The 27,412-nt window shown below is 40.2% G+C and overlaps 3 protein-coding genes across 3 annotated transcripts; 2 read left to right on the top strand and 1 right to left on the bottom strand.

Moving 5' to 3' along the window:
* Positions 1-2,613: 2,613 nt before the first annotated feature.
* Positions 2,614-13,366, bottom strand: LOC117479387 (transcription initiation factor TFIID subunit 4-like). Its single transcript, XM_034126336.1, has 16 exons — positions 13,099-13,366; positions 12,212-12,937; positions 11,016-11,170; positions 10,487-10,606; positions 9,009-9,140; positions 8,733-8,855; positions 8,485-8,574; positions 6,579-6,803; positions 6,344-6,476; positions 5,833-5,938; positions 5,161-5,330; positions 4,943-5,073; positions 4,714-4,839; positions 4,423-4,479; positions 4,217-4,336; positions 2,614-4,110 (listed from the first exon to the last, which is right to left on the bottom strand). The coding sequence occupies exons 1-16, from the start codon at positions 13,364-13,366 to the stop codon at positions 3,943-3,945; spliced, it is 2,850 nt and encodes a 949-aa protein (XP_033982227.1). The 3' UTR covers positions 2,614-3,942.
* Positions 13,367-14,312: 946 nt separating this feature from the next.
* On the top strand, positions 14,313-17,157 carry lsm14b (LSM family member 14B). Its single transcript, XM_034126348.1, has 8 exons — positions 14,313-14,471; positions 14,590-14,756; positions 14,857-14,986; positions 15,100-15,285; positions 15,460-15,546; positions 15,629-15,781; positions 16,260-16,395; positions 16,479-17,157. Exons 1-8 carry the CDS (start codon positions 14,351-14,353, stop codon positions 16,636-16,638), a joined length of 1,140 nt encoding a protein of 379 aa, XP_033982239.1. The 5' UTR covers positions 14,313-14,350; the 3' UTR covers positions 16,639-17,157.
* Positions 17,158-18,377: 1,220 nt separating this feature from the next.
* LOC117479402 (calcium-responsive transactivator-like) lies at positions 18,378-26,355 on the top strand. The gene is made up of 11 exons (XM_034126353.1): positions 18,378-18,491; positions 19,265-19,341; positions 19,432-19,516; positions 19,826-19,958; positions 20,331-20,567; positions 21,388-21,552; positions 24,768-24,869; positions 25,382-25,474; positions 25,626-25,745; positions 25,831-25,958; positions 26,297-26,355. Exons 1-11 carry the CDS (start codon positions 18,423-18,425, stop codon positions 26,321-26,323), a joined length of 1,236 nt encoding a protein of 411 aa, XP_033982244.1. The 5' UTR covers positions 18,378-18,422; the 3' UTR covers positions 26,324-26,355.
* The last annotated feature ends 1,057 nt before the right edge of the window (positions 26,356-27,412 follow it).

The raw sequence follows: 27,412 nt of genomic DNA, 5'->3' as shown, positions 1-27,412 counted from the left end.
TGTAAAACATCCCCCTCTTTAATTATCCAGCCTTCAAACAATCTCCTTGACCTCTTACTAGTTAATAGGATTTAAAAACATGGTGGATAGCAGAAGACATCTGAATGAACCACTAAACTCCAGTTAAATCACATTGATCTGTCAATTGTGTTTTCTAATGAGACACGGATTGCCATTACCAACCTGCTACTTCTTGTTATATAAGAAGGTAGAAGGGGGATGATAGTCTTAGCCAATGATTAGAATCTTATATATTATGGACAGCTCATCCTTTGATCGGGTATCTAGGTTAGAAGCATCATTCTTGGTGTACTATATCTCATCCAGCAGTAATGGGCTCCTCATTATCTGATTTTGAGGACTTAATTTGCTGCTCAATACGCTTCAAGTACAGAATATTAAGAATTAGGTTTTTAGAGGGATACGTGGGGATTGCTTATTGGCAATTAGTGCAGCCAATAAAGACCAGATAGCCTTTTAAAACACATTTATTTTTGCTTGGAGGGCACTTGGTTTGTGATAAAAATGTTGGATTATATTCTAAAGGGACAATTGTTTTACGAGCTTGCACGAAAGTATTTTAAGAGAAGATAATTAGCACTCAGAAAGTTTGGAATTACCATGTTTCTCAGGGTGTTACTTTCTGGAATTAATATGTTTTAAATGGATAAACACATGTTATCTTTCAGGGCTAGAAACTGCTTCTCTATTTCGAATTCCTCGTCTTCTAACAGAAAAATTCAGGGGCAAATATTTAGAAAAATAAAGAAATATTCATAAAAATAAACATAATTGCATGGGTGCTCATTGTACTTATAGAACTAGGATAATTCTTCAAATGTAAAACAATTCTAAATGGATAGTAAATGTATGTCTATATCTTGTATTTAGTGGTGTTGAGTAAACATGGGTGTCCTCTCATGCAGACCCAGCTGTCCAAAGAGCAGATTCAGAGTCAATAAGTGAATGATGTCAGGTTATGTCCTGTCTGTGACAATAGAGAGATTGTATTGGATATCTGACGCCTTTTTTTTCAACTAAAACACCCTAAAGAGACACTCCTGTCTCCAGTCTCTTTCTTGACATATCTAGAAATTATAAATACACAAGAAGAGGTCATTTTGTTTAACATAATGTAAAATGAGATACTGACTGGCATTGAGATGATGCCGTTAACAGATCCTGTGGAAAAAAGATTAACAAAAGAATTTCTATATCAAAACACAACACTCAAAGTGGTTTTAAACAATGAGACAGAAAACCTAATCCATAGCTGTTGCTGTCTTCCCTAGAGCTTTGTATTAATCGTGTTTTGCTAAATAACACTGTTCATTTCTGTACAAAGTCCTTGAAAATATTCCTTCAAATCATTAAGAATATTTTAAGTACAAGTCATTTTTTCTAAACATTGTTTTTACATTAAAATTGTATTTTGCTCAATTTGGCATCAAATCCATTTAAATGTTTATCAATTAAATCGTTCTATCTCTACAAAAAGTTTACTTTGAGACTTAATTTTACTGCACGTTCACAAATACTGCTGGAACGTCACAGAAAATACTCTATAAAGACCTAACGGACCAGACAGTCAAAGCAGTTGTTCTTTCTTTTTGTTTTAATAGAGATCATTCTCTTTCAATCCATTATAAAATAGCAATTCAAAACTTTTTTTCAAATTCATATATTTACATATAAACAAGTGGCTGTGCAAAATGTACAAGATATTGGCAAGAAAGTATAACATATTTGTCTTAATTGTCATATCTACTGCAGACTGCATATGAAGTTGTCAACCGATAAACCTACAAATAGCAAACTTAAATATATACAGTAATAAAACACGCTCATATACATTCTCTCATACAATGACAAACATATAAAGACCAAAATAGTATGTGCACTTAAAAATATAAAAAGGTATAAAGTGGGTATGCTTATCTGGTTCATTAGTTTTAGAAAAGTGATCTGTCAAAGTGCAGTCCATCCTCGATTATTCATAAATATAAACATTTTGACAAACAACTCATTGGAAAATGTCTGATTCCCCTAAATGACTGTAATCAATAACATTAATAGCATTAATTTCTACAAACTCAATTATTTAAGATTCACATTTTAACCTATGAGCTACACTGCCAGGATACTTTACATTACTTACAGGCATATTCTTTTCCGATAACACCATACTAGTTTCAATGTATTTTGATCTATTTAGCCATCTAATTACATCATCTTTTTATGGCACAAAAGCAGAATCTAAAATGTGCTGATGGGCAATAATTCACAGTGAACATCCTCCCCAAAGAGATTTCAGTCAGAGCTTAAAGGTAAGTTTGAGAAACCGGCTCGAGATACACTTTTTGTTATATTCCATGGAATGCTCTTAACATCCCGATAGCAATGAATATCTGAAGTGCTTTGACAAATAAAAACCATAAAAAAATGTCATCTGTGGAAGCCGTAGTACTGTAAAAAGCACGACCAATCATTTTAGCCGGCCCAGCTAAAATAACTGGATGGCCTACCTGCCTGTCAGCCTTCCATCTGTGCACAAACTTATCTCGTGCCCTCATTGGTCATGTGCGCGTTCGTGTGTGTTGGAGGAGGGGCTCTGTAAGGAAGTGGCAGATTTTCTCCGGTTGTGTATTTTCAAATTCTAGCGATCTCGAGCCGGTTTCTCAAACTTACCTACCCCACCTTTAACATCACACTCTTCTCTGAAAAGACTATCACCTTTTAAATGACACTAATGAAAGGCAGAACAATTACTTCATAGTTTCCTCATAACAATTTACACAGAGCCAAACTATTTTCAGAATGTAAATCTTTCATTACCTCTCCCGGCTCTTGTATATCAACACATGACAAGCTTGCTACCCATACAATAACATACCAGAAGTGCAGTGCAGAAATACAATTAGCAGTGGATGTTAACATTAATACAAGTTTCAGTTCTTGTAGTTAAATGTTATATCGTCATATGCTGACTGCTGCAAAGTTGGGACAAATCTCAACCAGTACGGTGTGCTCTAGAGATGATTGATAGAAATGTAAAGTATATGTAGTCTTTGTATTAAAAGGTGGTATATTTTGCTTTCAACCACTGTGTTGGGAACTCACTGAAAACATTAGGGCGGGAGTTCAAATACCAACTACCTTTGATTACATCATGCACCAGACATGACAAATCAACTGTCATGTCTGCTTCCAATCAAGCAAAGACGAAACAAAGAGAGCATGCAACAAAACGACAAAGACGAGAGAGAGAGCTGATGGATAGATGAAGTTACTGAAGCTGATCAACACGTTCTAATATGGCTTCGTTTGTTAAGAAGGCAACTGAGCAGATGGCAAGGCTAGTCGAGGTTAGTCTATGTAAAACAATCCACAGGCTGTGATCAAATATAGTATGAATGTGTGATTAATTAAAATCCCTGTTAGGAACTTAAATAAACAGAGAGTCTACGCCAACAGAAAGTTAGCACATTACTGCAGGTTTGTAAATCAGGCTGATAGAACCACTCTACAGAGGATTGCTGCTACAACACGATGCCAGTGTGAAAGACACTGACGCGGTCTCTGCGTCTGAGATGCTGCGTTCAATAAAGACGTGTTTCTTGTGTGCAGCGTGAGGCAGTGTATGACTGGAGTGTAGTTTGGTGCAACTGGTTTTTAAAGAGCTACCCGAGCTGAGAGGCACACTGAAATCAGGGCTGAAGTCAAATATTTGCACCTCTGAAAATACAAAAGCCCTTTGCTTGAAGAGGCTTCTAAAAGACGACGTCTGCTCTTTGTTCCAGATAATTCTCCACCCACACACTGACGACTCTTCATTCAGCAGCGGGATGATCAAAGAAAGAACCGGCTGAGTGGGTCCGATCTGACAAAACAACTCGGCTTCCTTAATGCCACTGAGCGACACTAGTCTTTCAAATGCAGGTGCTATTTGAGGAAGCCTTTATAAAGCAGGTTAGAGCGACTGGTCTCTCTTTCATTCTCCAGACAGAACAGCAGGTCCTTGAGGTTGACTCTGGTAATGCGCTGTCGCATAAACTGTCTGGAGCTCGCTGCACTGGAGCCGCCGGGCTGAGAGGGGCCCGCCCCCGAGCCCTGGGGTCAAAAACAGAGCAAACAGAGAGAGACGTTTATTCTTTTATTCACCTTTTCTTTGTTAATTTGCACAACCCTTTACGCCAATTGGTTCCATATTCCTCACCTCTGCACTGGCTCCTCTAACAGGAGAGTCCATTTTCCGTTTTTTCCTCGGGCCGATAGCTGCCAGCGCCGCTAGGTTGGCTTCTCTCTGTCTGATCTGAGCCAGCTCCTGCTGCTGCATCTGGAATAACAAGCAATAACACACAGATTAGTCTCACAGACAAACACTTAATCATCATAAAGTCACTTATCAAAACGTATTCTTACCTCTTTGGCCTTCTGTTTGAGTCTCAGCTGCTCGGGGTCCTCTTGCCGTGACCGAGACTGCAGCAAGGTGGAGGACATTTTAATATTTCAAGATGAATAAATCCAATTTATTCAATCAAAATTGTTTTATTCATTCACCGGCTCATTGTTAAAAGGTCTGTGCTCTAGGTACTTTAAGCAGCAGAGGAAATAATGACACTGAGCAAAGACAGCTCGCCATGTCTATGCAATAATGAAAGTGTGTAGGAGTCGTCCTGTCGATGGTGTGACCTTTTTTATATGCATCGTTACCTTAGCAGCCTTCAACAGAATCTCCCTCTCCAGCCCTTCCTTCCTTTGCTTCTCCATCTGATCCAGCTGCTCAAAGAATTTAAGTTGGGTTCGCACATCGGTGACCTGCTCGCAGCGCTCTTCCTCCTGAAGGACGAGGAAAGGGAGGTAGAGTGGGTTACATCAGGTAAAACAGGCGAATGAGGCAATGGGTCTCAGCAGCTCTCTAATGACTGTAATTAATACTCACCTTGAAGGTTGTGTTTTTATGCTGCGCCACTTGTGAAACTTTTTCCAGCAGGTGTCTGAGTCGCTGCTGTGCGGCGTAGGAAATGTAGTTTATCACATCTGTCCCCAACTCGCTGACACCGAACTTCTTACCTGTCACAAAAAAAGTTGTGTGAATAAAGAGTCAACCTTTAAAAGCAAGAAAGTGCTGCACATTTTCTCTTTAATTATGTGTCTCACCAATCTCCAGAGCTCTCCGGGTGAGTATCGAGGGGGAGAGAAAGGCCTCATCCTTACAGGACCGAGTCACCGTGCCAACAAGCTCAGAATTGGTTGCTAAGATACGGGCACTCTCCTCCGACAAGTTGACTCCTGCCATCGAGGCCACATCATTGATATCATCGTCATCCCTAGACGAAGTAAAAAAAGTGATGGCTTAGAAACAGCAACACAATTTATACATTTGTAATCTTTTTTTGTCAGTGTACATTTAAATAAAACAACATGAATCATCTTCATGCAGCTGCAGTGACCCTAAACAACTAGAACAATGTAAATACTAATGCAATTTGTCTGTAGAATTTGACTATTTCCATCTGGTCAAATTATTAATTCAGGTCTTTAGGTCCATCGCACGGTTCCAAATCAGAGATATTACATTTACCATCAGAAAAAGTGAAAGAAACAAATGCAAAGAACATATAAATGTATGTGGTTGATTGTAATAAACATTTAGTTTGCAATGTCTGTACCAAATGCCGACATAGTTTTAATGTAGACAAATAATAAAAAAGATTCTGTATATTCTCAAATACTTTTTCGAATGTAAAAGACTGAAACTCCTGAAATCTCTGGACAGTTCACTATTTATTGTCGAGACACTGATGCTGTTTAGATGAAGGAGTCACACACCTGAAGGTTCCCCTTCCTGCTTCCTTGAGCCTCTGAGCAGCACTGAGAGGCGTCTGACTGACCACCTGCCCTGCTCTGACCATGGGAGTAAACGTCTGCCTCACTGCTGGAATCAAAGAGATACAACAGGACATTCAGATGATTATTGATCATAACTGAGAAGATTAAATTACACTTTCTCTTTGAATTGTTAGTGTACCATTTTTGTAATGCTTTTCTTTAGAATAATTTGGCATATTATCAAATGCTTAGCAAACTGCAACTACATACATTATCCACAAGGTGGCAGCATTCCCACATTGTACATAGTCAATTATTGGAAGATCAATACAGAATCAGAATCAGAATCAGAAACGGTTTTATTTCCAGGTAGGTTCACACTTACGAGGAATTTGACTTGATGTCATGGTGCATACATAAAATATAAAACAAAAAATCTAGGAACCAACAGCATGTTTAGTTCCTCTTATAAAAGAAATCAAATATGTGTCAGTAACTGTTGAACACACACCTGTCTGGAGCGGTTTGGCCATCTGCGGCTGGCCCACAATGATCCGGCTATGGGATTGTCCTCTGACTGTTACCATGGGAGACTGAGCCAGCGTCACCTGGGGCCTCACTATCATCTGTTGCTGTGGCACCATCTGCACACATTCACAGATTTAGACATAAATATGCATATGCAGGGCTTTTATTTCTATGTGCATGCCAATGACTGAATTCAGATATAGCAAATGATAAATTACCAGTGCAGGTTTACTGTGAGGAGTCTGAGTGAGGCTGATGACTGTAGTTTTGGCCCCGGCGGTGCTGGTGGCCATGGTGGGGGCCGTGGAGAGGGGGGGTCTCAGCACCACGGCGGTGAGGGCGGTGGAGGCAGCTGCAGGCTGATTGCTGGGCAGAGGCAGCAGGCTCTGATGGATGAAGGCCTCGCAGTCTGGGGTCAGCTGACGCAGCGCTGGGAGGCTCCTCTGCAGGCAGAAAGAGAGGACATGTGATCAGTTTGATAAAGTCATCAACTCCTTTTCATAGAGGGAGATCTGGTACATAAATAAAGTTATTTATTTCTAAGGAACTTAGATTTTGAAAAACTACTCAGGAAACTTCCCCAGGTTGCTAAGCAAGTTGGATCTATTTAGATAATAGTCAAGCTACATTAATGATATGATTCTCTAATAAATAGACAGCACAGCTTGTTCTTGCAAAACAAATGTACTCTCACATCAATGTACATGCAAATCACTCTATTTCCAATGTACTCTTTCTGTTGTCTTTACCTGAAATGTATAACATATTTACCTATGTAACTGCTTCCAACATTTGTATTAAACAATATTGAGTTAACTTTAGCAAAATGCACACAGACAACAAAGTCAATGTGACCCATATGTGGATCACTTTTCTTTGTTTTGACACAAAATGCTCAATTCAATGACCACATCTTTCAAAATTCATGAGCTGTTTAATTATTAACAGAGTAGTCCTTTTCACTTTCCATTCCTAAAAACCATTGAGGAATTATTTTCCTCTTTGAGGTGGAAGGTTTACGAGCAGCAGTCACACGATCTGATGCCCACGATAAAAGCTTGATGTCTAGACATATCTGCAGGAGATTGCCAGAGATGGATTCGGTGAGGAATAAAATACATTCCCCCAGGTTCAATAAATAAGATAATATAAGATGTGATGGAAATAAAAACTTAGGGCAGAATGCAGAATAAAGGTTTGACCAACACTGTTCTTTTAAAAAATATATATAAATGTTATAAACATTGGACTTGGAATTACTCAATGGAAAGGCTATATTAACTTCTGCCATAGTGTAAGAAAGCTAACATCATGCAACTAAGAGATGCCTTCTTTTTGTTAGAGTTGAATGTTTGTTGACACTACAATAATTGATCCTGAGATTTGTTTGACTTCATAAATGCATTTTTAATGCAATCTAAACAAGGTTGCCTGCATGTTGGGAAAGAGAACTGCCTGAACAGTGAAGTGAACTGGGTACAACAATCTTATTCTAACAGAGTTTGGCGTCAGACAGGGAAGAATGTCTGTGAATCTCACCGTCTCTGTGGGCATACCTTCAGTATTGTGTGCACAACACCGACTCAAGTACTCGACACTCAGACCTCTCGTGTATTAAGAGAAAAGACCATTTTTAATTTCGGTTATTGGAACATTTGCATTCCTTCTAGCATTTCAGAAGGGCTTTAGAAACAGTCTGAGCATCTTAGTGTTATACAACTTTAACACACAAACCTTGTGTTTGCTGCAGGAGGTTATTTCATGGTCAATACTGTGCACACAAAACCTCTTTCTGAAACTTCAGTAACATGCACAGCACTATTAAACGACTAAAGACGGGTTGACTTTCATTTTGTTAAAAGGTTTTAGCACCAGTGTTTTACACTGGAGGAGAATAAGTGTTTTTTTTACAGGATATAATGATATGGTCATCTCATCATATGTAAATCAAAAACATACAATCTAAAAAGATGCTAATGTAATGTATTACTGACATTAAGGGTAGTTTTTAGTTTGGACAGCTTGAAGTCTGAAATGACTGCAACAGTATTGAAGTAAAGCTTTATTCATTTATTGAAAACCATAAAAGCTGTAACATGCATCATTAAGTGTCACTGCTCTCACCTTCAGGAAAGGCACAAGGTACGGCTGAGGCGAGGAGTTGAGCTCCCGGTACAACCTACTGGTGAAATCTTCAGGCTCCATCTTCCCTTCCTGTGGAGCAACAAACACAGAGAATGGATGAGGAGAAAAAAACACAAGAAAGACTGAAGAAAGTCCAATGAAGGCAAAAGGCTGATGGTATGGAGAGATGAAACTTGTAAGAGAGAGGGGAAGGAAAATAATAAAAACAGAAGAGCAGGGAAATGTACCAGTAAGTTCTTGACCAGCTCCTTCACGTTGGCCGAAGTCTCAGAAGACTGTTTTTCGCTAGAGGCCAACTTGATCAGCGTGGACAGAAAGTTTCTACACTTCTTTACATTCTCCAGGGTCTCCTGCAAACACATACACACAAATAGCATGTATTTTTTAAATATGCACATCAGACGTGAAAATGTGAAACAGAACACAAAAATACCCATCTGTATATATTTAGTTGTATAAGATAACAAAGACAAGAGCATTCAAGGTTAGTACTTCTCTCTTACAGCTGAGATAGCTGTTGGAGGGACAGGGGTCCCATTCCCCCTCTGTGTAACTGCACATCCAGGCTGCACCGGGGTGGGGGCTCCTATCGGCTGTCCCGTGGAGGCAGACGTTCCTCCCAGCATGATGGTGTTCTATATGAGTCAGGGAATATCCAGTCATAAGATGAAAGTGACAAGGTCAGAGTAACAGCTCTGAAATGTCTGGTCCCGGGGGACAGTACATCCAACTACAATGAGATGTCATTTTTTGCCCCAAGCTTCAGTTTTCCAGGAAAAGGTTTTGATAGATATTGTATATTTGCTACCACATAATAACTCATTGTTATTCATGCACTTTGTGTACAACATAAACTCTTTGGGAGCTTAGCAATTCTCTTATTCCACTCCTAAATTACAATAGAAAAACATGAGGTGCAAAACAGAGATTACACCTGTTAATGAGAGTTCAGCGAAATGTATTAACCTTCAGGGAAAATGTCATGGCAACCTGAACAACTATAAATCCAAAAAAGATGAGACAACCAGCAAGGTTTTTAATTGAATGAACAAAAGGGCTTTTCAAAGAAAATACAAAAATGAATACAATTATGCTTGACTTATTGTAAAGAACATATTATAATATTTGTAGTGAAAAGGGAGTTATTGTTCACAGGAGGAGCAGAGATAGAGAGGCAGGTAAGAACTCTGTCTATATGCCTGAGCAGCTGGTTGGAAAAGTTGTTCACACTGTCTAACATATTTTATGTTTGTGGCTTAATGAACTGAAAGTGACAGTCCCTGAAGAGTAATACGCGGCCAATAAAAGCATGGTCTATACGAGGGGTGTCCAGAAGTATAATGGAATGCGGCCCACAAATGAAACTTGAGCTTGTATTGTACTTCTTAAATATATCTGTAAACATATGTTACACAGTAGTGTTCATGTGTTAATAAGCCCACTTTCAGTCAATTGAAGTTGAAAATATGTTCTAACAAATCTAAGTTGATAAGAAAAAAGCCCAATAACTTATTTAAATAACAACCTTGAAATATACCCTTCCTATTTCCTCTTATGATAAGCAATCTAAGGCTTCTGTTTTAAGGAATGAGCTGCTAACTAAATAAATGAAACCCTACGGAAAGCTGTGATGTAGGCTGTTGTATCAAGCATAATTTACTTACATTTGATTGATTTTGCTAACTCATAACTTCACTTATGAGGCAATAAACCTCACCTCTAGTCAGTGGCCCAGCCCTTCAAATATGTGTCTGTATGTGGCCCTCTGTGAAAAAAGTTTGGACAGCCCTGGTCTATACAGAGCAAATATTCTGCTTTAACTTGGTTGTCTAAAAGTCACAGACTCTTCTGTGCACACAAACCAGGATGGCTATAATGGAACTAGGTAACAATTATTTTCGGTGAATGACCGTCCCAGATTAATCTGAAAACATTTAATGCAAAGGATGTGAGGTCTAAAATGGATGTGTATTGTAGTTACCTGCAGTACTGGAGGCCTCTGCAGTGTGGTGGAGGCTGCTACAGTTGTCTGGACTGTGGTACCCTGTTTAATGATGGTGGTGGGGGGGACAGGACGAGGCAGCAGGGACGCGCCCGGAGCCTGCAGAACCGCAGTGGATACAGAAGGAGGTGTTACACACATGAACCTATGCAAATGGGTCAGTCTAGGGCTGGGCAATATGATCATTTATATAGTCATAACGATAAAGAATGACTATCAGAAATATGTTTCTATATCATTTCTTCCATATAAGTTATGCCTATATTTATTTATTTGGATAATTTTGCTATAAAGTTTCTGAAATAAGAGGTATACAGTAGAAAGAAAAAAAATAGGCATAACTAGTTGATACTGTACATACAGAAAATATCAACCAAATCTTACAAGTCTGATTAATTGAATACCTTATTCATGTAAAAACTGATCCAGAATCTCAGATCCATGCCTCACTATCTAACATGAATGAGTCACATTTTCTGTGTGTCCCTGTGTCCAGCTGTCCCGGTACCTGAAGAGAAGTGATCTGGACAGGCGGAGTGCTGGAGGGGGCTGCAGGTCGGGGGGTCATGGCGCTTTGGGACTGCGTCTGAGCCTGCATCTGAGCCAAGGTCTGCTGGTGAATCACCAGCAGCTGCCCACTCTCACTGCGGACCAAAACCATACCTGCAACAGGAAAATGATGTCACGGCTTTGCTGTCCTGATCACTGTCATTCATATACTGCATGCATTCATGGCGTTTCTGACATGAGGGGGTATGAATTAATGTTTTAGTAGGATGTTGATACACAAATATTGCTTTAGATGGAAGTGCTATGTTCAGAGATTTCTAGTCAACAAGTGACCAATCAGACACAAATTTGCCACAAACATGGTGCCATGAATCAAAAGGGTTTCAAGTCGCAACATAATGTTATTAGATATTGTTTCCACAGAATAACAATGTAAAATGTGTTTATACTTTAATGTAGGTCAGTGCTCCATGCAGTGGAGCCTGGTTTTGTATTTTCTCTATCAAACAGGTGACTGTTTGTTGCTGTGACAAGTTACTGTGTAGCACCAAGTTACAGATAGGCCACACAGGAGAATTAAGATGCGAACACAAAAAGTGTTTGTGCTGAAATGTAGGTAGGTAAGTGTTATTAAATGTAGTCAATACAATGATGTTGTTAAAGTTTAACCCTGTATTGTTGTAGCTTATTTAGGTCTGACCATTCAGTCTGATGTTGGGATACCTCTAAATAAAGGACTCCCAAGCAGAGCTATGTACATGCATTACTATAACTGTAAATTGTGGTCAGAGATAAACACAATTAACCCTTTGCAAACTTTTTGAGACACACAAAAAGGACATATATATTGTTAGTGTTGGTATGAGAACAGTTAGCCTCTCTGACAAGACAAAGTAAAAATAACAATATATTGCAGCGGTCTGATAAACTACAGAAGTAGATCAGCTGTCCACAAGGCCTTTTGTTTGTTCTGAAGTGAGTACCTTGTCCACTTCTTATCTGTGGTTTTTGGCCCTAAAAGATAATGTCTCAAACCATTTCTAGAGCAGAAAGGTCAACCAATAAAACAAAGTTATGTTTGGAAGCAACAAGTTTCTGACAAAGTTATTGAGGCCTGACATAGCCTAAATAGACAACACTAAACATCTAATATGTTAGACAAACCTTCAAGATGCTCTTACACTCTAAAGTTACCTGGAGGGAGCTGGATGTTTTGGATATTTGGAGTGTTTTGTTGGGGCTGGGTGAGTCGTGGGGCCAACACCTGTGGAGCAATAGCTCGTATTCCAGCAGGAGGAGTGGCAGCGATTGTTGAAGGTACTGAAGTCCTCACATTTTGCAAAACAGTCGGACTCCTCATGGTGGCTGGTGTCCCTGTCGCAACAGCCTGCATTATAGTTTGTGTGGAGTCGAATTTGTTGATAAGCGAGCCGGTCGTGCTAGTGGGTGATGTTAACACGGTGTGAGACGGGTTAGTGGGAGTTTGCATAGGTGGCCTCAGAAGCGTGACAGTGGGTACACTTTTTACTGATGGCTGAGACGAAATCACAACATGCTGCGCACTCGTCGAAGAAGTTCGTATTATATTATTTGCAGACAAAACTGTTGCGCCTTCTCTACTCGCAGAAACAGGTCCATTGTTTACAAGTGTGACAGCTGACTGTGAGGTTTTGCTGCCACGGCCTCCGGTGACATTACAGTTCATCAACACAGCACTTCCATTCAGAGTTTGCACAGCAGTAGTTGCAGGTTTATCCACACCAGATGTTGCACCCGATACCACCGTAACGACTCCGCTAGCTGTCCCCGGTTTAGGCTGAGTCTGAGCGGCTGTCATACTCAATGTGTTCCCGGCGGCTCCATCCATACTTGAACCCGGGGACCCCGTACTGCTAATGACACCTCCTTGCACTCCTGTCCCTACAGCAGCGGAAACACACAACAAAACAATGTGGGTGTCGAACAACTCTCCAATTCGCATTAGTTTCAGGATACACGCAAGTAAAGCTAAAATCAGTGGCACAACGTGAGCAAAATACGCCAATGTTAGCTAACCGGAGTGTGCAGCTTACCTGTCTTACCTGCTTTAGCGAGCTCTTGTTGTGAAAGTCCCATTTTGCTGCACTGAACATTGGAATGACTAATTACAGCTGAGTTTCCGAGGTGATTTGCTGCAAACTGAACCCTGATCGTTGTGTTGGTGGGCCCTGCTCCAGTTAGTTCAGACTCCAGAGATCCCACTACATCACTTACTACTTTTTCGTCCACCTCTGTGTTGAAGAAAACATCATCAAGCAAATCGGAGCCCGCCGCCATCTTTGCCCAGTCGCGCTTGCTCGTGAGACGCATGCGCCGATTGGATGCAACCTCAGTGACGCGGCCTCGCCGGGCGCTGTGATTGGTCCTTCGGATCGAATATAAAGAGTCGAGACAAATGGTTGCGAGTCGCAGTGTAGACTTCCAACGATACTGGAAATTAATTATACAGTACATAGCGCAACCCCTAGTGGGACACATCGAGGAGTTATCTGGGTGTGTGTTTATGTTGTACAACCTGTCTCTGCAGATTCATACACAATAAAGAATGTTTTTCTATCTATTTGACTATCGTAGACGACTCAAAATGGCTGCGTTGTTGCTGTATTTTCAAAGAGACATTACAGCTGCTGCAGGGGGGCACAGATCATCAACCATCACTTTCTTTACATAGCTGTAAAGCAGCATTGTGATCTATTGTTTGTAGTAAGTTGTTCTAATAATACAAATAATAAAGGTTCTTCTTTATTGCAGGCGGTAACATAGGCCTACATTTACACGTGCTTACATTTAACGTGGTGCATAGTTTCTTTCCATGTTTATATATTTTACATTGAAAAACAAATAATAGTTAAGTAGAGAAACAAAAATAAAGGAAAATAAGAATAAAACACGGCAGAGTTGATAATAAAATGAATAAACAATACAATGTTAAATGTTAAAACAACGTTTTTTGTCAGAACAAAATATCACACACACACCTATACTTCTGTATCAATGTAAATGTTTCCATCTGTTGGACGAATAAAATCATTCTGATTTCAAATAAATGTAACACATAATAATGATTGTCAATAATGCTAATTGTTAGACATCATGATTCATGGGTCATAAATGAAAAGTTGCATGGGGAATTAGTAGGCGTCTCATCAGGTGCATGTAAACCTCAATCAGTGGGCGTGGTTTCAAGTCACCTGGGCAAGATTATAAATCGTTTCGGGTCGCTCCATGGCTCGAATGTTGCCACATGTGTTCTTGTTGAAAATTATAAGCAATTGTTCTGGACATTCTCCTGCCATGAGTTCATCAAAGCCCTACATTGGTTGTAAAATAGGGTTAATTTCGAAAGCCCAAAATCGTTATGAGGGGATTTTGTATACAATTGATAAAGTGAACTCTACAATAGTGCTGGCTAAAGGTGAGTAGTGTGGGCTTATGCTTGATGGCCTGCCTGTATATCTAAAAGCATGTTTTTTAAGAGCACACTTTAAACATGGATGACACTTGGCTTATTTAAACATTTTTCTCTGAACTAGTCAAGTGTTTTGGAACTGAGGGACGACCCACAGACCGACCAACTCACCCCAAAGATGATGTCTATGAGTACATCACTTTCCGCGGAAGTGATATTAAGGACATCACACTGTGTGAAGCTCCAAGATCTCACCACCACGGCCTACCCCCGGATCCTGCAATAGTACAGGTTAACAAAAACAGCATGCTCACACCCCACAGTATATGACCTACACTTATACCTAGATGCATATCTTCTGTGTTGACATTTTTCAAACTTCTTTCTTAAGTCTTCTGGTGGAGGCCCTTCAAACATCTACTCACCTCTTGGACCATTTAGCCCCTTACGGATGCCAGCCTACAACCAGCTTGCTGCCAGCTCTCTGCTTAATCAACAATATGCTACAGCTCTTGGCCTTGGTAATTCAATGAATTCACATGTACTGCTAATGGACCAACACAAACCCACACCCTCAGTGCCTCTGAATAGTTTTAGGTTGTTTCATATTTCAGTAATTGTGTTTTTCATGCAGGGCTTCCAGGCTTACATGTTAGAAGGGGCCCCATGGTGGAAAAGTCTGTTCAAACCCTCCAAGTGGATAGAACTAGGCAGAGGGGAGACTTCTCTGTATCCCAGGAGCGGGAGCAGCAGTGGGAAAGAAGGCCTCAGAAACCCAGAGGAGAGATTCCACAGACCAGAAGGGCCACTGGAGCCAACAGTAAGCATACATTGCATTAATGAAAGGCAAAAGTAGCCTCAATACCATATTCACTTATTTACACAAAAGTGAAGAGCTTTGCTTGATTAACAGTGTCAAAAGGTTTTACAAATGTTGGGAAATGTCAATCTGTGCATTTACCAGCAAGTGAGTGTAATTGTTTTTACATTTTAGTGAAGTCAGGCCCAGGTGTGCCCAATGCTCAGCAGGAAACTCGGCAACAGAATGATGAAAACAGGCCAACACCCAGCCGAAAACAAGGTAATGGTAAAATGTACAGGTTTATAAGACAAATGACCAAGTCCTAACTTTCAATGCATTTCAAAATATAATAATCCTATAGGACCTCGGAGGCGCAGAGTCCGTAGTAGAGGCCAGCTGATTGTGGCTAATGTTCCATCTGCAGTCCTGAAGTTTGACACAGACTTTGATTTTGATTTATCAAACGCGCAGTTTGTAAAGGAGGGGCTGGAGAGGGAGGTGCACGGGACGAAAGGTCTGCATTTTCATCTTCTGCTTTTTTTGACATTTCTTTTTTAAATGTCCACAGGTTGTTAAAACCTTACACTTTTCCATGACAAAGTTATTTAGACACTGTGTTGCATGCAAGCTCTAAATCATACCAACTGTAGTTAGGCTCAGCAGCTGTAAGACAGATGGATTTTGGCACCAGGATTCGGTTACTAAGTGGCAGTGATGAGTGACATTATTTATCTTTTGTTTTTGGCTTTCCAAAATCTGTTCAAGGATTCTGTTTTCATTTCTGAACAGGTCAATGCATTAACAAGTGGTGCATCAAAAGCCAGATTTGATACATCTCAGTGTATGATTATATTATCTTGCGTAGGACCTGTAAGGTGTGAAGATGAGCATGTGTGTTTTTAAAATCAGTGAATGTCCCTATAGAAACACCGAACAAGTTGGTCTGCTGTATCATGTTTCCAATTACTAGCAGTGCATGTTTCTGTCTGCAGATGAAAATCCTAAAGGAGAGGAGAAGGGAAAAGAACAATTGCTCTCAAAAGCAGAGGATGATCTTTTTGGACCAAAATGCTACTACAACAAAGCAAAGTGCTTCTTTGACAACATCTCGTCCGACACAAAGTTCAGGTACTGGTTGCTTTTCTATCCTTAACATTCAACAACAGTTTCTCCATTATGTGACGCTACAGCTTTGCCTCTTTTTGTGTTAGACAAACATGGGCGGAGGAGCGGAAGCGCAACATGGAGACTTTTGGTGTCCCTGGACGGTTCTTGAGGTGCCAAGGCTTCAGAGGTGGCTATAGTGGACGAAGAGGACGGGGCACTGCTCAGACTCAGTCTTCTTACAGAACCAGGAGTGGTCAGCTGTAAAGGTCAGAGTTTGACACTAAAGCAACCCCATGCTATAGGGATGGCTTCCTCTCGCATAAAATCGGACTTGTCTGTTCGAAGAAGGATCTATTTTCGTTTTTTTTTTCCCCTGAGGCCCTTATGCCCCCATAACGCCAGTATTTTATTTATGCCCTTTGGCCACTTTTGCATATATGCATGGCTCACTAAATGGTCCACCTTGTTTGACAATAGTTCTTCCCCTCAGAATGTTTGTTTGAGTATTTCCCCCTTCAATTAAATGAGAGCGTTTAAGTTTGTTTTGTTTTCTACTTGGAAGAATTTCACTCCCAAACGTGTTTTGGTTTCATGTTTAAAAAGGGATCTGGCTTTGCTTCTTGGGAGAAGGCAACATTTATTTAATTAAAAAATATTGTATACTATAGATATAAACACGATTAACTAAACTTGAATGAATTTCACATCTAAATCATTGTTTTGTTCTGTAATATTGAAGCAACAAGTGAGACTAATGTAAATAAAATGGAAGTTGCTGATTCACTCGTCTTGTGCTCTGAGGATGCATACATTATATTGTAATGAGCTTTAAATGTGTGTACCTTTTGGTTGGACAATCCTAATACACAGTTCTGGAATTTAACTAAAAGTAACTTTATATATTTTTATTTTTGTATTTGCAACTACATTTCAGGCAAATATTTTACTTTCTACTCTATATTTATCTGACTGCTTAAGTTTTTCTCAGATTACATTTTTCTCTTTTGAAACGATGTATTCCAAATGTGGAGATCTGGAAAGTTTCTGCTTATATTAAGGTTGAACCTTTCCGTTATGGGTTGAAAAAGACTTTAGATAAATGGACTATTTAAAAACCGTCTTGTTGCTTGTTCACAAAGCTGCAATCATACATTTCTGCACATTAATTTATTTTTGTTAAAGCTGCTTTTCACAGGACTCTATTTCATATTAGGATTAAATTGTGCAATGCCGATTAAACTCAACCACCCAACAGTGGGTTACAAAAAGTAACCTAATAAAAAAGGCCACCAACTTAATACCCACAGGCGCACACTTGCATGCAACATTGACATTGTCACAGTAACACCAAAACAATCTTTGGCGTATGCCTCACGGTAAAAATAATTTCGGGGAAAAATGTTCTGCACAATTAGCTTTGAATTTTCTGGTGGATTTAGCTGATATTTGCATGTGTTTCCTTTTGGGTTTAAATGGAACTGCAAATACTTATCGACTATTAAATTGATCATTGTGCTAGGAGACGGAATGCTCTGCAGATGTCAGGTGCATGCTGATATTGCAACAAATATGAACATGAGACTTTGGTAATAAGATGTCTTGTTCACACAGAGGTGCTTAAAACAACTTCTGCAATCACTCTTCTCGACCGAAGCTTTTGAGCATCGAGCAGTGTGTACAATGAGGACTGATTGGCTGTCATGAATCGGAGGATACTCCGTCTACAGTGAGGGAAAGTGGTAGGCTACTCACTGTCCGGGTTATACCAAAAACTGAGGGAGGGGGATGTTCCAGTATCACGTATCAATTTATTATCTGTATCATTTTTTGATTGCAAACTATACATAGCTGTCAGTAAAATCGTGTGTCGAATTACATTCGGAGAAATCCACTGTTTTCTTATTTTCCTCCCTTCATGACAGAGATGTGTTGTCAATATACCCCCATTTCCTGGTGGTAATGGACAAACTATGTACCCAAATAGAGGGCTGCGCTCAAGATAATAAATATTAGAATAAAAGAAGCGCTTTTATTTTCCATATGACAAAATGTCGGTGGCGTTTTCCTCGGCGCGCCCCAGGAGTAAAGGGGAGGTGACACAGCAAACGATTCAAAAGGTAAACCTCTTTAGGTGCGTCGTGGCGCCTGTGATAACATATTCTAGTCTGGATGGGAGGTTGCGGTCCGCCAGTGCAGAGAAAGTAGCCTGTAGTGAATATCTGAAGAAATGGCAACTGGTATTGTAACGTGACAGTCAATTGAAGGTGCGTACCTATAACAAAGACACGGTGCTGATGTAGGCGATCGCTTATATGCACTGGAGCTGATTCAGTGTGATGCTGTCAATCTCTGCTTTTTTTTCCTGACAAATGACCAAAATGTTTTACTTTTATCATAAATCATCAGCTTCAAATGGTGTTACTTGTTTCTAATAATTTTAAAGCACAACACCTGATCAAGGTAGCCTACTAGTTATGGGTGCCCGTTTATTGTCAGACAGCGTGGCGAAAGGTTGAACTGTTTTTATGGACCCCTGCTTTGTTGCAAAATATAACAATCAGCTGGAAATAGGCATTGTATGATGAAAACCGAGCTACATTAGACAAACATGAGCCATATAGCCTCCTGAGACTGCTGCTGCTGCTTTTATAGGCTACCTGACTGAAGCCTTTTTTGTAAAAGTGCACAACCAATCTTCAACACAGGGACTTTCAAACAATGTCCTAAAAAAAGACTGTGAGGAAGTGCTTCCATATTTGGCCCCATTATGAGTAAAAATGTAAAAACTGACCCAGAAAGAAGGCTTGTTGAAGTTAGGCCATCTTTCAGTGTATAATTTGCCATACATTGTGACTTTTACTGTCAGCTGAAGTTGTTTTGTCTCCTGAAGATGCTGGATGAAAACAATCATTTAATACAATGCATAATGGATTACCAAAGCAAAGGCAAGACAGCTGAATGCACACAGTGAGTGTTCTTTTTTTACTCCTGATTGATGCTGTATAATTGTAATACAAGTCAGTAAATAAAGCTATGTTTTGTTTTCCAATTTGACAGGTATCAGCAGATCCTGCACAGAAATCTGGTTTATTTGGCCACAATAGCAGATTCGAATCAGAACATGCAGACACTACTACCTGCAGTGAGTCCTCCAAGAGGAAGTAACAGTATATTTTCCCATCTCCATCAGATTGATTATGCTTTTACCATCCATCACATATTCTCAATTTTTCAAATATCAATAATAAATGAATATGTGATCATGCATTTGTGGGTAGACAATCCATGCATGTTCATGCAATTTGTCCACTGATAATGATTTATAACAAAATGATATATTTAGTAGACAAGAGTTTATATAAAATAAGGCATAATGAAATTAAGGACATCAATTAGGAAAAATAATTTTCTCAAGGGGAAAAAAAATGGAGCATTCTTTTTTTATTTCTAGCCTCCCGCTACCAATATGTCTTTGGTCTCTGGAGGGATGGGCCAAAGTGTGGGACATGCTCCAAGCAACCTCAATGACAACATGGCATCGGGACCTCCCCCCACATCAATGATGCAGAGTCAAATGAGCAATGGTGAGATTTTTCGACACAAACCCACACTTGGTTTGCACACCTTCTCTTTCATCGTGTTCCCCCCTCTTTCATGGTTGTTTGATCCTGAATTGGCTGCATGTTTGTCTGCAGATTTTGTCCGTCACAGTGTTGCTTGTCGTTGTTGCCTGCAAATATTTGATGATGTTATGTGCATCTCATGGTCTGACAGTCAGATTTATTTGCAGCTTTTGCAACTTTTTTTCTTCTTTTTGTGACCAATACATTTTAAAATAAATCAGTAATCCTTAAAAGATTCCTGTAAAGATGAACTGAATGTGGGCCCGTGGTTAACACGATACGGCCCCGCATGGGAATGTGCTGGCTGCTCTGACTGTGCGTGTGTGTCGTCAGGCCCCAGCCATGCCCCCATGCAGCAGTCGGCCATTCCCTCCGCATCCCTCAGCCAGCCAGCCAGCAGCTACGGTAGCTCGGCCCCAACCTCTGGTTACAGCCACTCTGCGCCCTCTTCCCAGGGCAGCATGATCCAGGGTCCTGGGTCTGGCTATGGCTCTTCTTCCTCTTCTTCCTCCACACCCTCAGCCTCCTCTTCCTCCTCCCGCAGCAACCTCAACTTGCAGTCTAACCAAGGTGAGCCAGGTATAGTGCAGCCTTATCAGGAGATTTGGTGTATTTCTATGGGAAGAGGGCTACAGTAGGTTAGGTTAATACATTCAGGCTTAGGATTTGAACACTCAAAAACACTTAAGACTTGATTATCATTAACTTTATAGTTATGGTGCAAGAAGTCCCATTAGTTATTGTTTTTTATCATTAGGTATGTTCGAAAATGTAGCACTCAGATAAAAGGGATTGCTGAAAGTAATGCCTTCCAAGTGTTCAGAGTGAGGAGTGAGTGGGATGATTTCTAAACTACCTCTAAATGTATTCATGACAAACGCACATTGATCTTGCCAAAACATTAAATTGTTTATATGTTTATCTGCGCTCATCAATCTGCAAATTCTCTCCTAGTTTATCTATACCATCAAAATAGGCAAACACATTCAGTTCATCAAAGAGGTTTTCTGCCTTCTTCCTTCTGCTTTTACCCTGCCAATCTCCAACTCCTGACCCTGAGATACAGCCCTCCTCTCCCTGGATGTCTGTGTGGATATTTATGTTTATGCACTGACTTCACTAACTTTGTTTGCATTGCCTACTTCTGAGCCGCATCTTGAAAGCATCTCTTCAAAGAATGTTGTTCTTTAAGAGACCCCTGACTGCTTTAGACTGTTTTTGGCTTTTCCCTTTGCTCTTATTGACATGGAACTTCTTCTACATTTGTTCATTTGTGTAATCATGCACATTTCTGCCAATGCTGTTAAATGCTCATGCAGGTATATTCCTTGAATGTGTCTGTGCATATTAATGTATCAGATCTCCCCCCATAATCACACCTCCTTCACAGTCTCCATGATGCAGCAACAGTCTGCCACTCCACACTACTCCTCAGCCCAGGCTGGGGGCCAACACTATCAGGGACAGCAGGCCATGGGTATGATGGGTCAGAGCAGTCAAGGAAACAGTATGATGTCTCAGAGACCAATGGGATCCTACCGTTCTTCACAGCAAGGTAGGTGGTAAGACTTCCTCTTGCCAGTTTGACATGGAAATTGGTTAGTTTGAGTGCTTAAAGACATATAGATGGATGTGTGACTGTACTTTGGGATAGTTAGGACTGAAATTGTCAACAGGTTTCCATTAAGTGAGGCTCTAGATGCCAGTCTCATTGTGTCTAGTTGGAAATGCTGATTTTGTTGTATACAGATGTATTAGTGTGTGCATGGTAGTAGTTTTTTCCTTCAAAGATATGATATTGAAGGTCTTCAAATAGGGTTATCCCAGTTGCCTTCCTTCAACTTTAAGAAGCCTACAGGAGATGTGATTTGTGTCACATTAAAGGTAAGAATGGAGAAACCTATGGGCTCAGAACAGTCTCATAATACACACATGCACACAGAAGGATTCACACTTGTATTTCATGATCCGCAAAAGGATTCACACTTGTATTTCCGGATCCGCACTTGTGTTTTTCAATGCACACACAAATGTGTTCCGTTTCATATACATGTAAATAAAATACAGAAAAAAGTTTTACATATGTATTTTTGATCCTCACATATTTGTTTTCCGTTTAAATCCCCTGAACCTGCAAACACAAACCTCTTTCTGTGCATGGATCGCTGTGCATTCGTGTGTGGGTTTTTTGAGACTCCCCTGACGGTCACCCGATTCGTACTTGTAATTTTTTCTATCTATAGCCAATCAGATGTCTCCTCAATTCTAAGCCAATCACATGAGGGTAGATTTCTTGCGTTCATGTCACTTCATATACGCATTTTGCGCTGTCCGGAGCAGGGTTTCCGCGGACAGAATTTAATTTTACCGGACAAATTTGAAACTTACCGATCATGTTTCAATAATAATAATAATAAGAATAAGAATTGTGTAGCAGCGTTTCCGTTAGCAGGTAATTACCGGACTATGACCGGATAATAACACGGGAGTAAGGATCATCTCTTTTTCTCTCTCCCTCCCTCTCTCCTGACAGCCCGTCAGTTTCTCATGCAGCTCGCTAAAACTTCACTCGCGTTTATGTCCATATCGATCAGATCCAGCTCTCCTGATCGGCCTTTATAGAGAGCACCGATCAAACTATTAAGAGTGAATATCGGCCGATAATGACCGGCGGGTCCCCGTTGACAGTTCACTGTCTAGCACTGGCTTCGTAGTGCACTGATCGATTAGGCTAAGCTAACCTGTAGCTGCTCCCTCCACACTCACAACAACTTCATACAGACATAAATAAAGCAGCTGTATTCGCCATACAGGAAACACACATTTAAAACAGTTTTGCCTGCCGTTTTTGTGTACACAAGCATTCATTAATGGTTCGGAAAGTGGCACTGTACCTTAATAATATAAAGGCTTGTATTTGCGTGCATTTCCTGTTCGGAAAGTGGCAATGTACTGAGAGTGGAGGTGTCCTGAGATTAGCGCCTGCAGGCTCCATGGACCTGTCAGCTCCGGACAGCGCAAAATGCGTACATGAAGCGCTACGTCATGAACGCAAGAAATCTACCCTCGTGGGGGCGCGCTCATGTGATTGGCTTAGAATTGAGGAGACATCTGATTGGCTATAGATAGAAAAAATTACAAGTACGAATCGGGTCACCGTCAGGGGAGTCTCAAAAAACCCACACACGAATGCACAGCGATCCATGCACAGAAAGCGGTTTGTGTTTGCAGGTGCAGCGGTTTTAAACGGAAAACAAATATGTGAGGATCAAAAATACATATGTAAAACTTTTTTCTGTATTTGGATTTTATTTACATGTATATGAAACGGAACACATTTGTGTGTGCATTGAAAAACACAAGTGTGGATCCGGAAATACAAGTGTGAATCCTTTTGCGGATCATGAAATACAAGTGTGAATCCTTATGTGTGCATGTGTGTATTATGAGACTGTTCTGAGCCCATAGAAACCAGCTCGAGTGCGCTAGAATTTGAAACTACGCAGCCGAAAAAAATCTGCTCCTTCCTTCAGACTTCCTTACAGAGCCCCTCCTCCAACACACTCGAACGCGCACATGACCAATGAGGGCACGAGATAAGTTTGTGCCCCGATGGAAGGCTGACAGGCAGGTAGGCCATCCAGTTATTTTAGCCGGGCCGGCTAAAATAATTGGTCGTGCTTTTTACCGCGCCACGGCTTCCACAGATGACATTTTGTAATGTATTTATTGTCAAAGCATTTAATGTATTCATTGCTATCGGGATGTTAAGAGCATTCCATGGAATATAACAAAAAGTGTTTCTGAAGTGAATTACCTACCCCACCTTTAAGTTCCTGTGAATCACTTAACTTTTGCTGCGTCAGCATGTGTCTAATAATAGCTCCACCCTGTTCTGTTATGTCTTTTGAAGGGTGTAGACTTGGCACATAGTAACTGAGATGCTATAAAAAGGATGTGATACTGTTTCCAGGGCAACGACCATGATAGATTGTCCTCATTCACCCTGGTACATTATCCTTGCATGACTGGGGGAAGAGTTTTCAGAGAGAACTTTGTTATGGAGTTGGGGTCTCCATAGTTTAGCTGCTTGGTTGTGGTGGCGTTGCCAGGGCCATTCTGTCATCTCTGGGCTCTGGGTCACATCTGGAATTATTTTTACTATAGAAATTGTTAGTTGTTTTACAACTCATCACTGTATTTGGAAACATTTCGGCCAGTTGTGGTTTTCAAGGCATTTATCTTGTCCGTGGTTCTGATGCATCTTCAAGAGGGTTTTTGTTAGGTTGGTTTTTCTGACTTTGTTCGATGAAATTGAAAAGGAAAAGGAAAGATTGGAATCTGGAGTTTCTGCACACCACCACCAAGCAGAGATCAGATTCTCCCTGTGAACTGCCTTTCTCTAATCCTCATTTTCTCCTCTTAAATTACATATCATTTAAATTTGTCATGGAATTATTCATTGTAATCTCTCCCCTCTTTAATTATTGCCTCCTAAGATTGGGTTGGCACGTTATAGCTTCTTTCGTTTAAGAAACCACTGATAATAACCATTATCCTGCAGTACATAGAGTGTATGGTCATATTAATTCCCTTGATTTTGATCTACCCATAATAGCCTCATGACTAAAGTATTTCCAAGAAAGCTGGCCATAATGTCTGTTATGATCTTAAGTTATTCTTAATTCGCAGAGAACTTAAGTGCTTAAACTCAGCACCCAATTGGTCCAGCCGGCTGTTTAACAAATCGTGGTGTCGCCTGTCTTGCAGGACCTGCACGGCAGTACATGGGACAAGAAGAGTTCTACGGAGAGCTGTATGGACACACTCAGAGCTCCAGCAAGCCCATAAACCGGCAATATTACCCTGATGGTAATCGTGCACATCCATAAACTTCATACACACAGCTTTCAAATACACAAAGCCACATTGTAGTTCAAGCACTTATCTACATACCTGAGCCAGATTTACTGCAGTGCTGGTGCTTCAGCGCGTCCTCTCAGTCACAGTCTTTACCCTTGCTTTGGGAGTTGGAAAGTATTGCAAAAAAATGCAAAAGCCTGACATTGGTCTCAAATCTGTTCTCCCCCAGTGTGTCTGTGTCCATACTGTCCCCTTTGGTGTGCCGAAACTTCAGAATTCAGAAAGTGCCATAGCAGTGTGTTGAGAACAAAGCACACACTTCCTCCAGGGCGTTCCTTTGTGCTTTGTGAATATTGAAGCGAGAAGCGTTGAAAATGTTGTCTGTGCTTGGATTTTTGTCGTTGCACATGTATTATAAATGTTTTGGCCTCAATCTGCGAGTAATAATTTCCTGTCTCTATGTAAGTGGGTTTTGCCTTTGCACAGGAGTTTTTGCATGTGTTGAACAGTTTTCTCTACAGGTCATGGGGAGTACTCGTATCAACAGTCTTCCTATGGGGAGCAAGGCTACGACAGATCCTTTGATGAATCTTCACAGCATTACTATGAAGGAGGTAGCAGTAGTTCATTCTGTCATTTTAAACCATGCTTTCAAGATGTATTTTCCTCCACTCTCCCAAACTTAAATTGTCTAAATGTGTCTAACCAAATGAGTCCCAATCCATATGAAAAAATAAATTACTAACACTTTTTGTATGCCTCCAGGAAACTCTCAATACAGTCAACAGCAGGCTCAGTATCAGCAGGGCTCTGGTCAGCAGCAGCCGTACAGCCAGCAGCAGTACTCCTCTCAACAAGGCTACAGCGGACAGCCACAGGGATACGGTTAGAACAACCCACACAACCATAATGTGTGCATTTAAACACACACACACAATGAATAATTTAATTGATTACCCCTTTGCTACAGGTCCTGGCCAAGGTGGATCCTCCCAGTATTCTCAGTATCAGCAGGGTCAAAGCCAACAGTACAGCTCCTACCGCTCCTCCCAGGGAGGCCCTGGAGCCCAGACGCAGAGGCCCTATACCTACGAACAGGTACATAGACTTAGATCAGATCTCAGATTTTGTCGTTGCAACACTGACTAATACCCAGTTAACATATGGGAAAATATGTATATAATCCCAAATAACGAGTATTTTGGATGGAATTTAACAGTAAATGTTTTATTATTGAACAACAAAAACAGTGTTTCCTTTTAAATTCAACTATTTTATCAACTTTAAAACATGAGTACAGCTAATGCATGTAGAAATGACTGTGTAGCTTGAATATCTTTTTGTGTCTCATTAATTACAGAAAGGCAAAAAGAAAGTGAACAACACAATGTATGAAATGCTTTCTAATCTCTGTATGAATCGTTTTTTCGTTGCAGGGTCAGTATGGAAATTATCAGCAATGAGGTTCCAACTTGTTTTTCTGTTAAAAGAGAGTGAAAAAATAAACGGTTCTACAGGGTGTCGCTTGCTCAGCCGGATCAGGAGATCTGGCTGCATCAGATTAATTATTCTCTCATTAATCATCTTTCTAGCCAAGAATACAAACTCTAGTCAAATGTGATGCTTTCTTCATCTGTTTTGCTCTCTACAGTGGCCGTAGACACAAAGTAGTCCATTTGAACCTTTTATATGGATTAAATAGGGTACTAAAAGTAGCAGTAAGGAAATTCGACGAGCTGCAGCCAATCGCCTGTATAATTCTATTATTTTGCTGTCTATGCCTTTCATGTGTCTTTTAATGTTTATTGTATTTAACAAGCCTCTTTTTATTGATTAGTTTGGTGCACAAAGCAGGCTTGTGAGACTGTGGCTAACAAAAAAAAACTGATTAGCCTTGAATGAATTGTTCGTTGATATTTATCTTAAAGATTAAGTGCAGCTCTTGCTTTAATTCCTAGTTGAGACGCTGTTTTATCTCCTGCTAAAGGAAATTAATTTTATGAAGGTGAAAACGTTGGTCCTTAAACCTGACTTGATCAGGGAGTTTGTCTGTTAGTCCAACTGTGATGTGTTGCTGTGTGGTCTAACATTATGTGTTTTTACTCTATACTTATGTCTTTCTGAGGTATTCGACACAGTAGTTAGCCAACTGATCCAGACCTAAAGGTGTGTATAAGTATCCATGATAGTCATACCTGGTGGCAGTAGTTTTGGTATTCATTTTGGGTGGCATTCCTCTAAACAGACTACAGTTATTGTATTGCGGAGTTTAGAGCTAGTGTGATGCCAATCATTAATGATTTTACATAAAAACACATTGCCACTTTGTCTGCACTTTATTTTGCAGTGTATGTATTGTCAGCTGTTTTGTATTGTTGTACAATTCAGGCTCTTTTTAACTAATAATCCTCAAAAAGCCAAAGTAACACAGGAACAGAATGGTAACACATCCTGCACCTCTACTTTAAAAAGTGCAATACACTCAGACAGTTAGTCATGTTGAGGTTTTATACTTTAATTCATTATTTGTATTATATTTTGAAAATCTTTGA

This window comes from Trematomus bernacchii, unplaced genomic scaffold (genome assembly GCF_902827165.1).
Source record: "Trematomus bernacchii unplaced genomic scaffold, fTreBer1.1, whole genome shotgun sequence".
Classification (NCBI taxonomy): domain Eukaryota; kingdom Metazoa; phylum Chordata; class Actinopteri; order Perciformes; family Nototheniidae; genus Trematomus; species Trematomus bernacchii.
This window is presented reverse-complemented; position numbering and strand designations above follow the sequence as displayed.

Excerpts from the sequence above, each read along its gene's own strand:
- lsm14b (XM_034126348.1), top strand. The coding sequence starts at position 14,351 with ATGAGTTCATCAAAGCCCTACATTGGTTGTAAAATAGGGTTAATTTCG. Across the intron at positions 15,782-16,259 it reads GGAGGTGCACGGGACGAAAG|ATGAAAATCCTAAAGGAGAG; the intron begins GTCTGCATTTTC and ends TTCTGTCTGCAG. Across the intron at positions 16,396-16,478 it reads TCGTCCGACACAAAGTTCAG|ACAAACATGGGCGGAGGAGC; the intron begins GTACTGGTTGCT and ends TTTTTGTGTTAG.
- LOC117479387 (XM_034126336.1), bottom strand. The coding sequence starts at position 13,366 with ATGCGTCTCACGAGCAAGCGCGACTGGGCAAAGATGGCGGCGGGCTCC. Across the intron at positions 11,171-12,211 it reads AAACATCCAGCTCCCTCCAG|GTATGGTTTTGGTCCGCAGT; the intron begins GTAACTTTAGAG and ends TTCCTGTTGCAG. Across the intron at positions 4,111-4,216 it reads TTAGAGGAGCCAGTGCAGAG|GGCTCGGGGGCGGGCCCCTC; the intron begins GTGAGGAATATG and ends TTTTGACCCCAG.
- LOC117479402 (XM_034126353.1), top strand. The coding sequence starts at position 18,423 with ATGTCGGTGGCGTTTTCCTCGGCGCGCCCCAGGAGTAAAGGGGAGGTG. Across the intron at positions 19,959-20,330 it reads GCAGAGTCAAATGAGCAATG|GCCCCAGCCATGCCCCCATG; the intron begins GTGAGATTTTTC and ends GTGTGTCGTCAG. Across the intron at positions 24,870-25,381 it reads CCGGCAATATTACCCTGATG|GTCATGGGGAGTACTCGTAT; the intron begins GTAATCGTGCAC and ends TTTTCTCTACAG.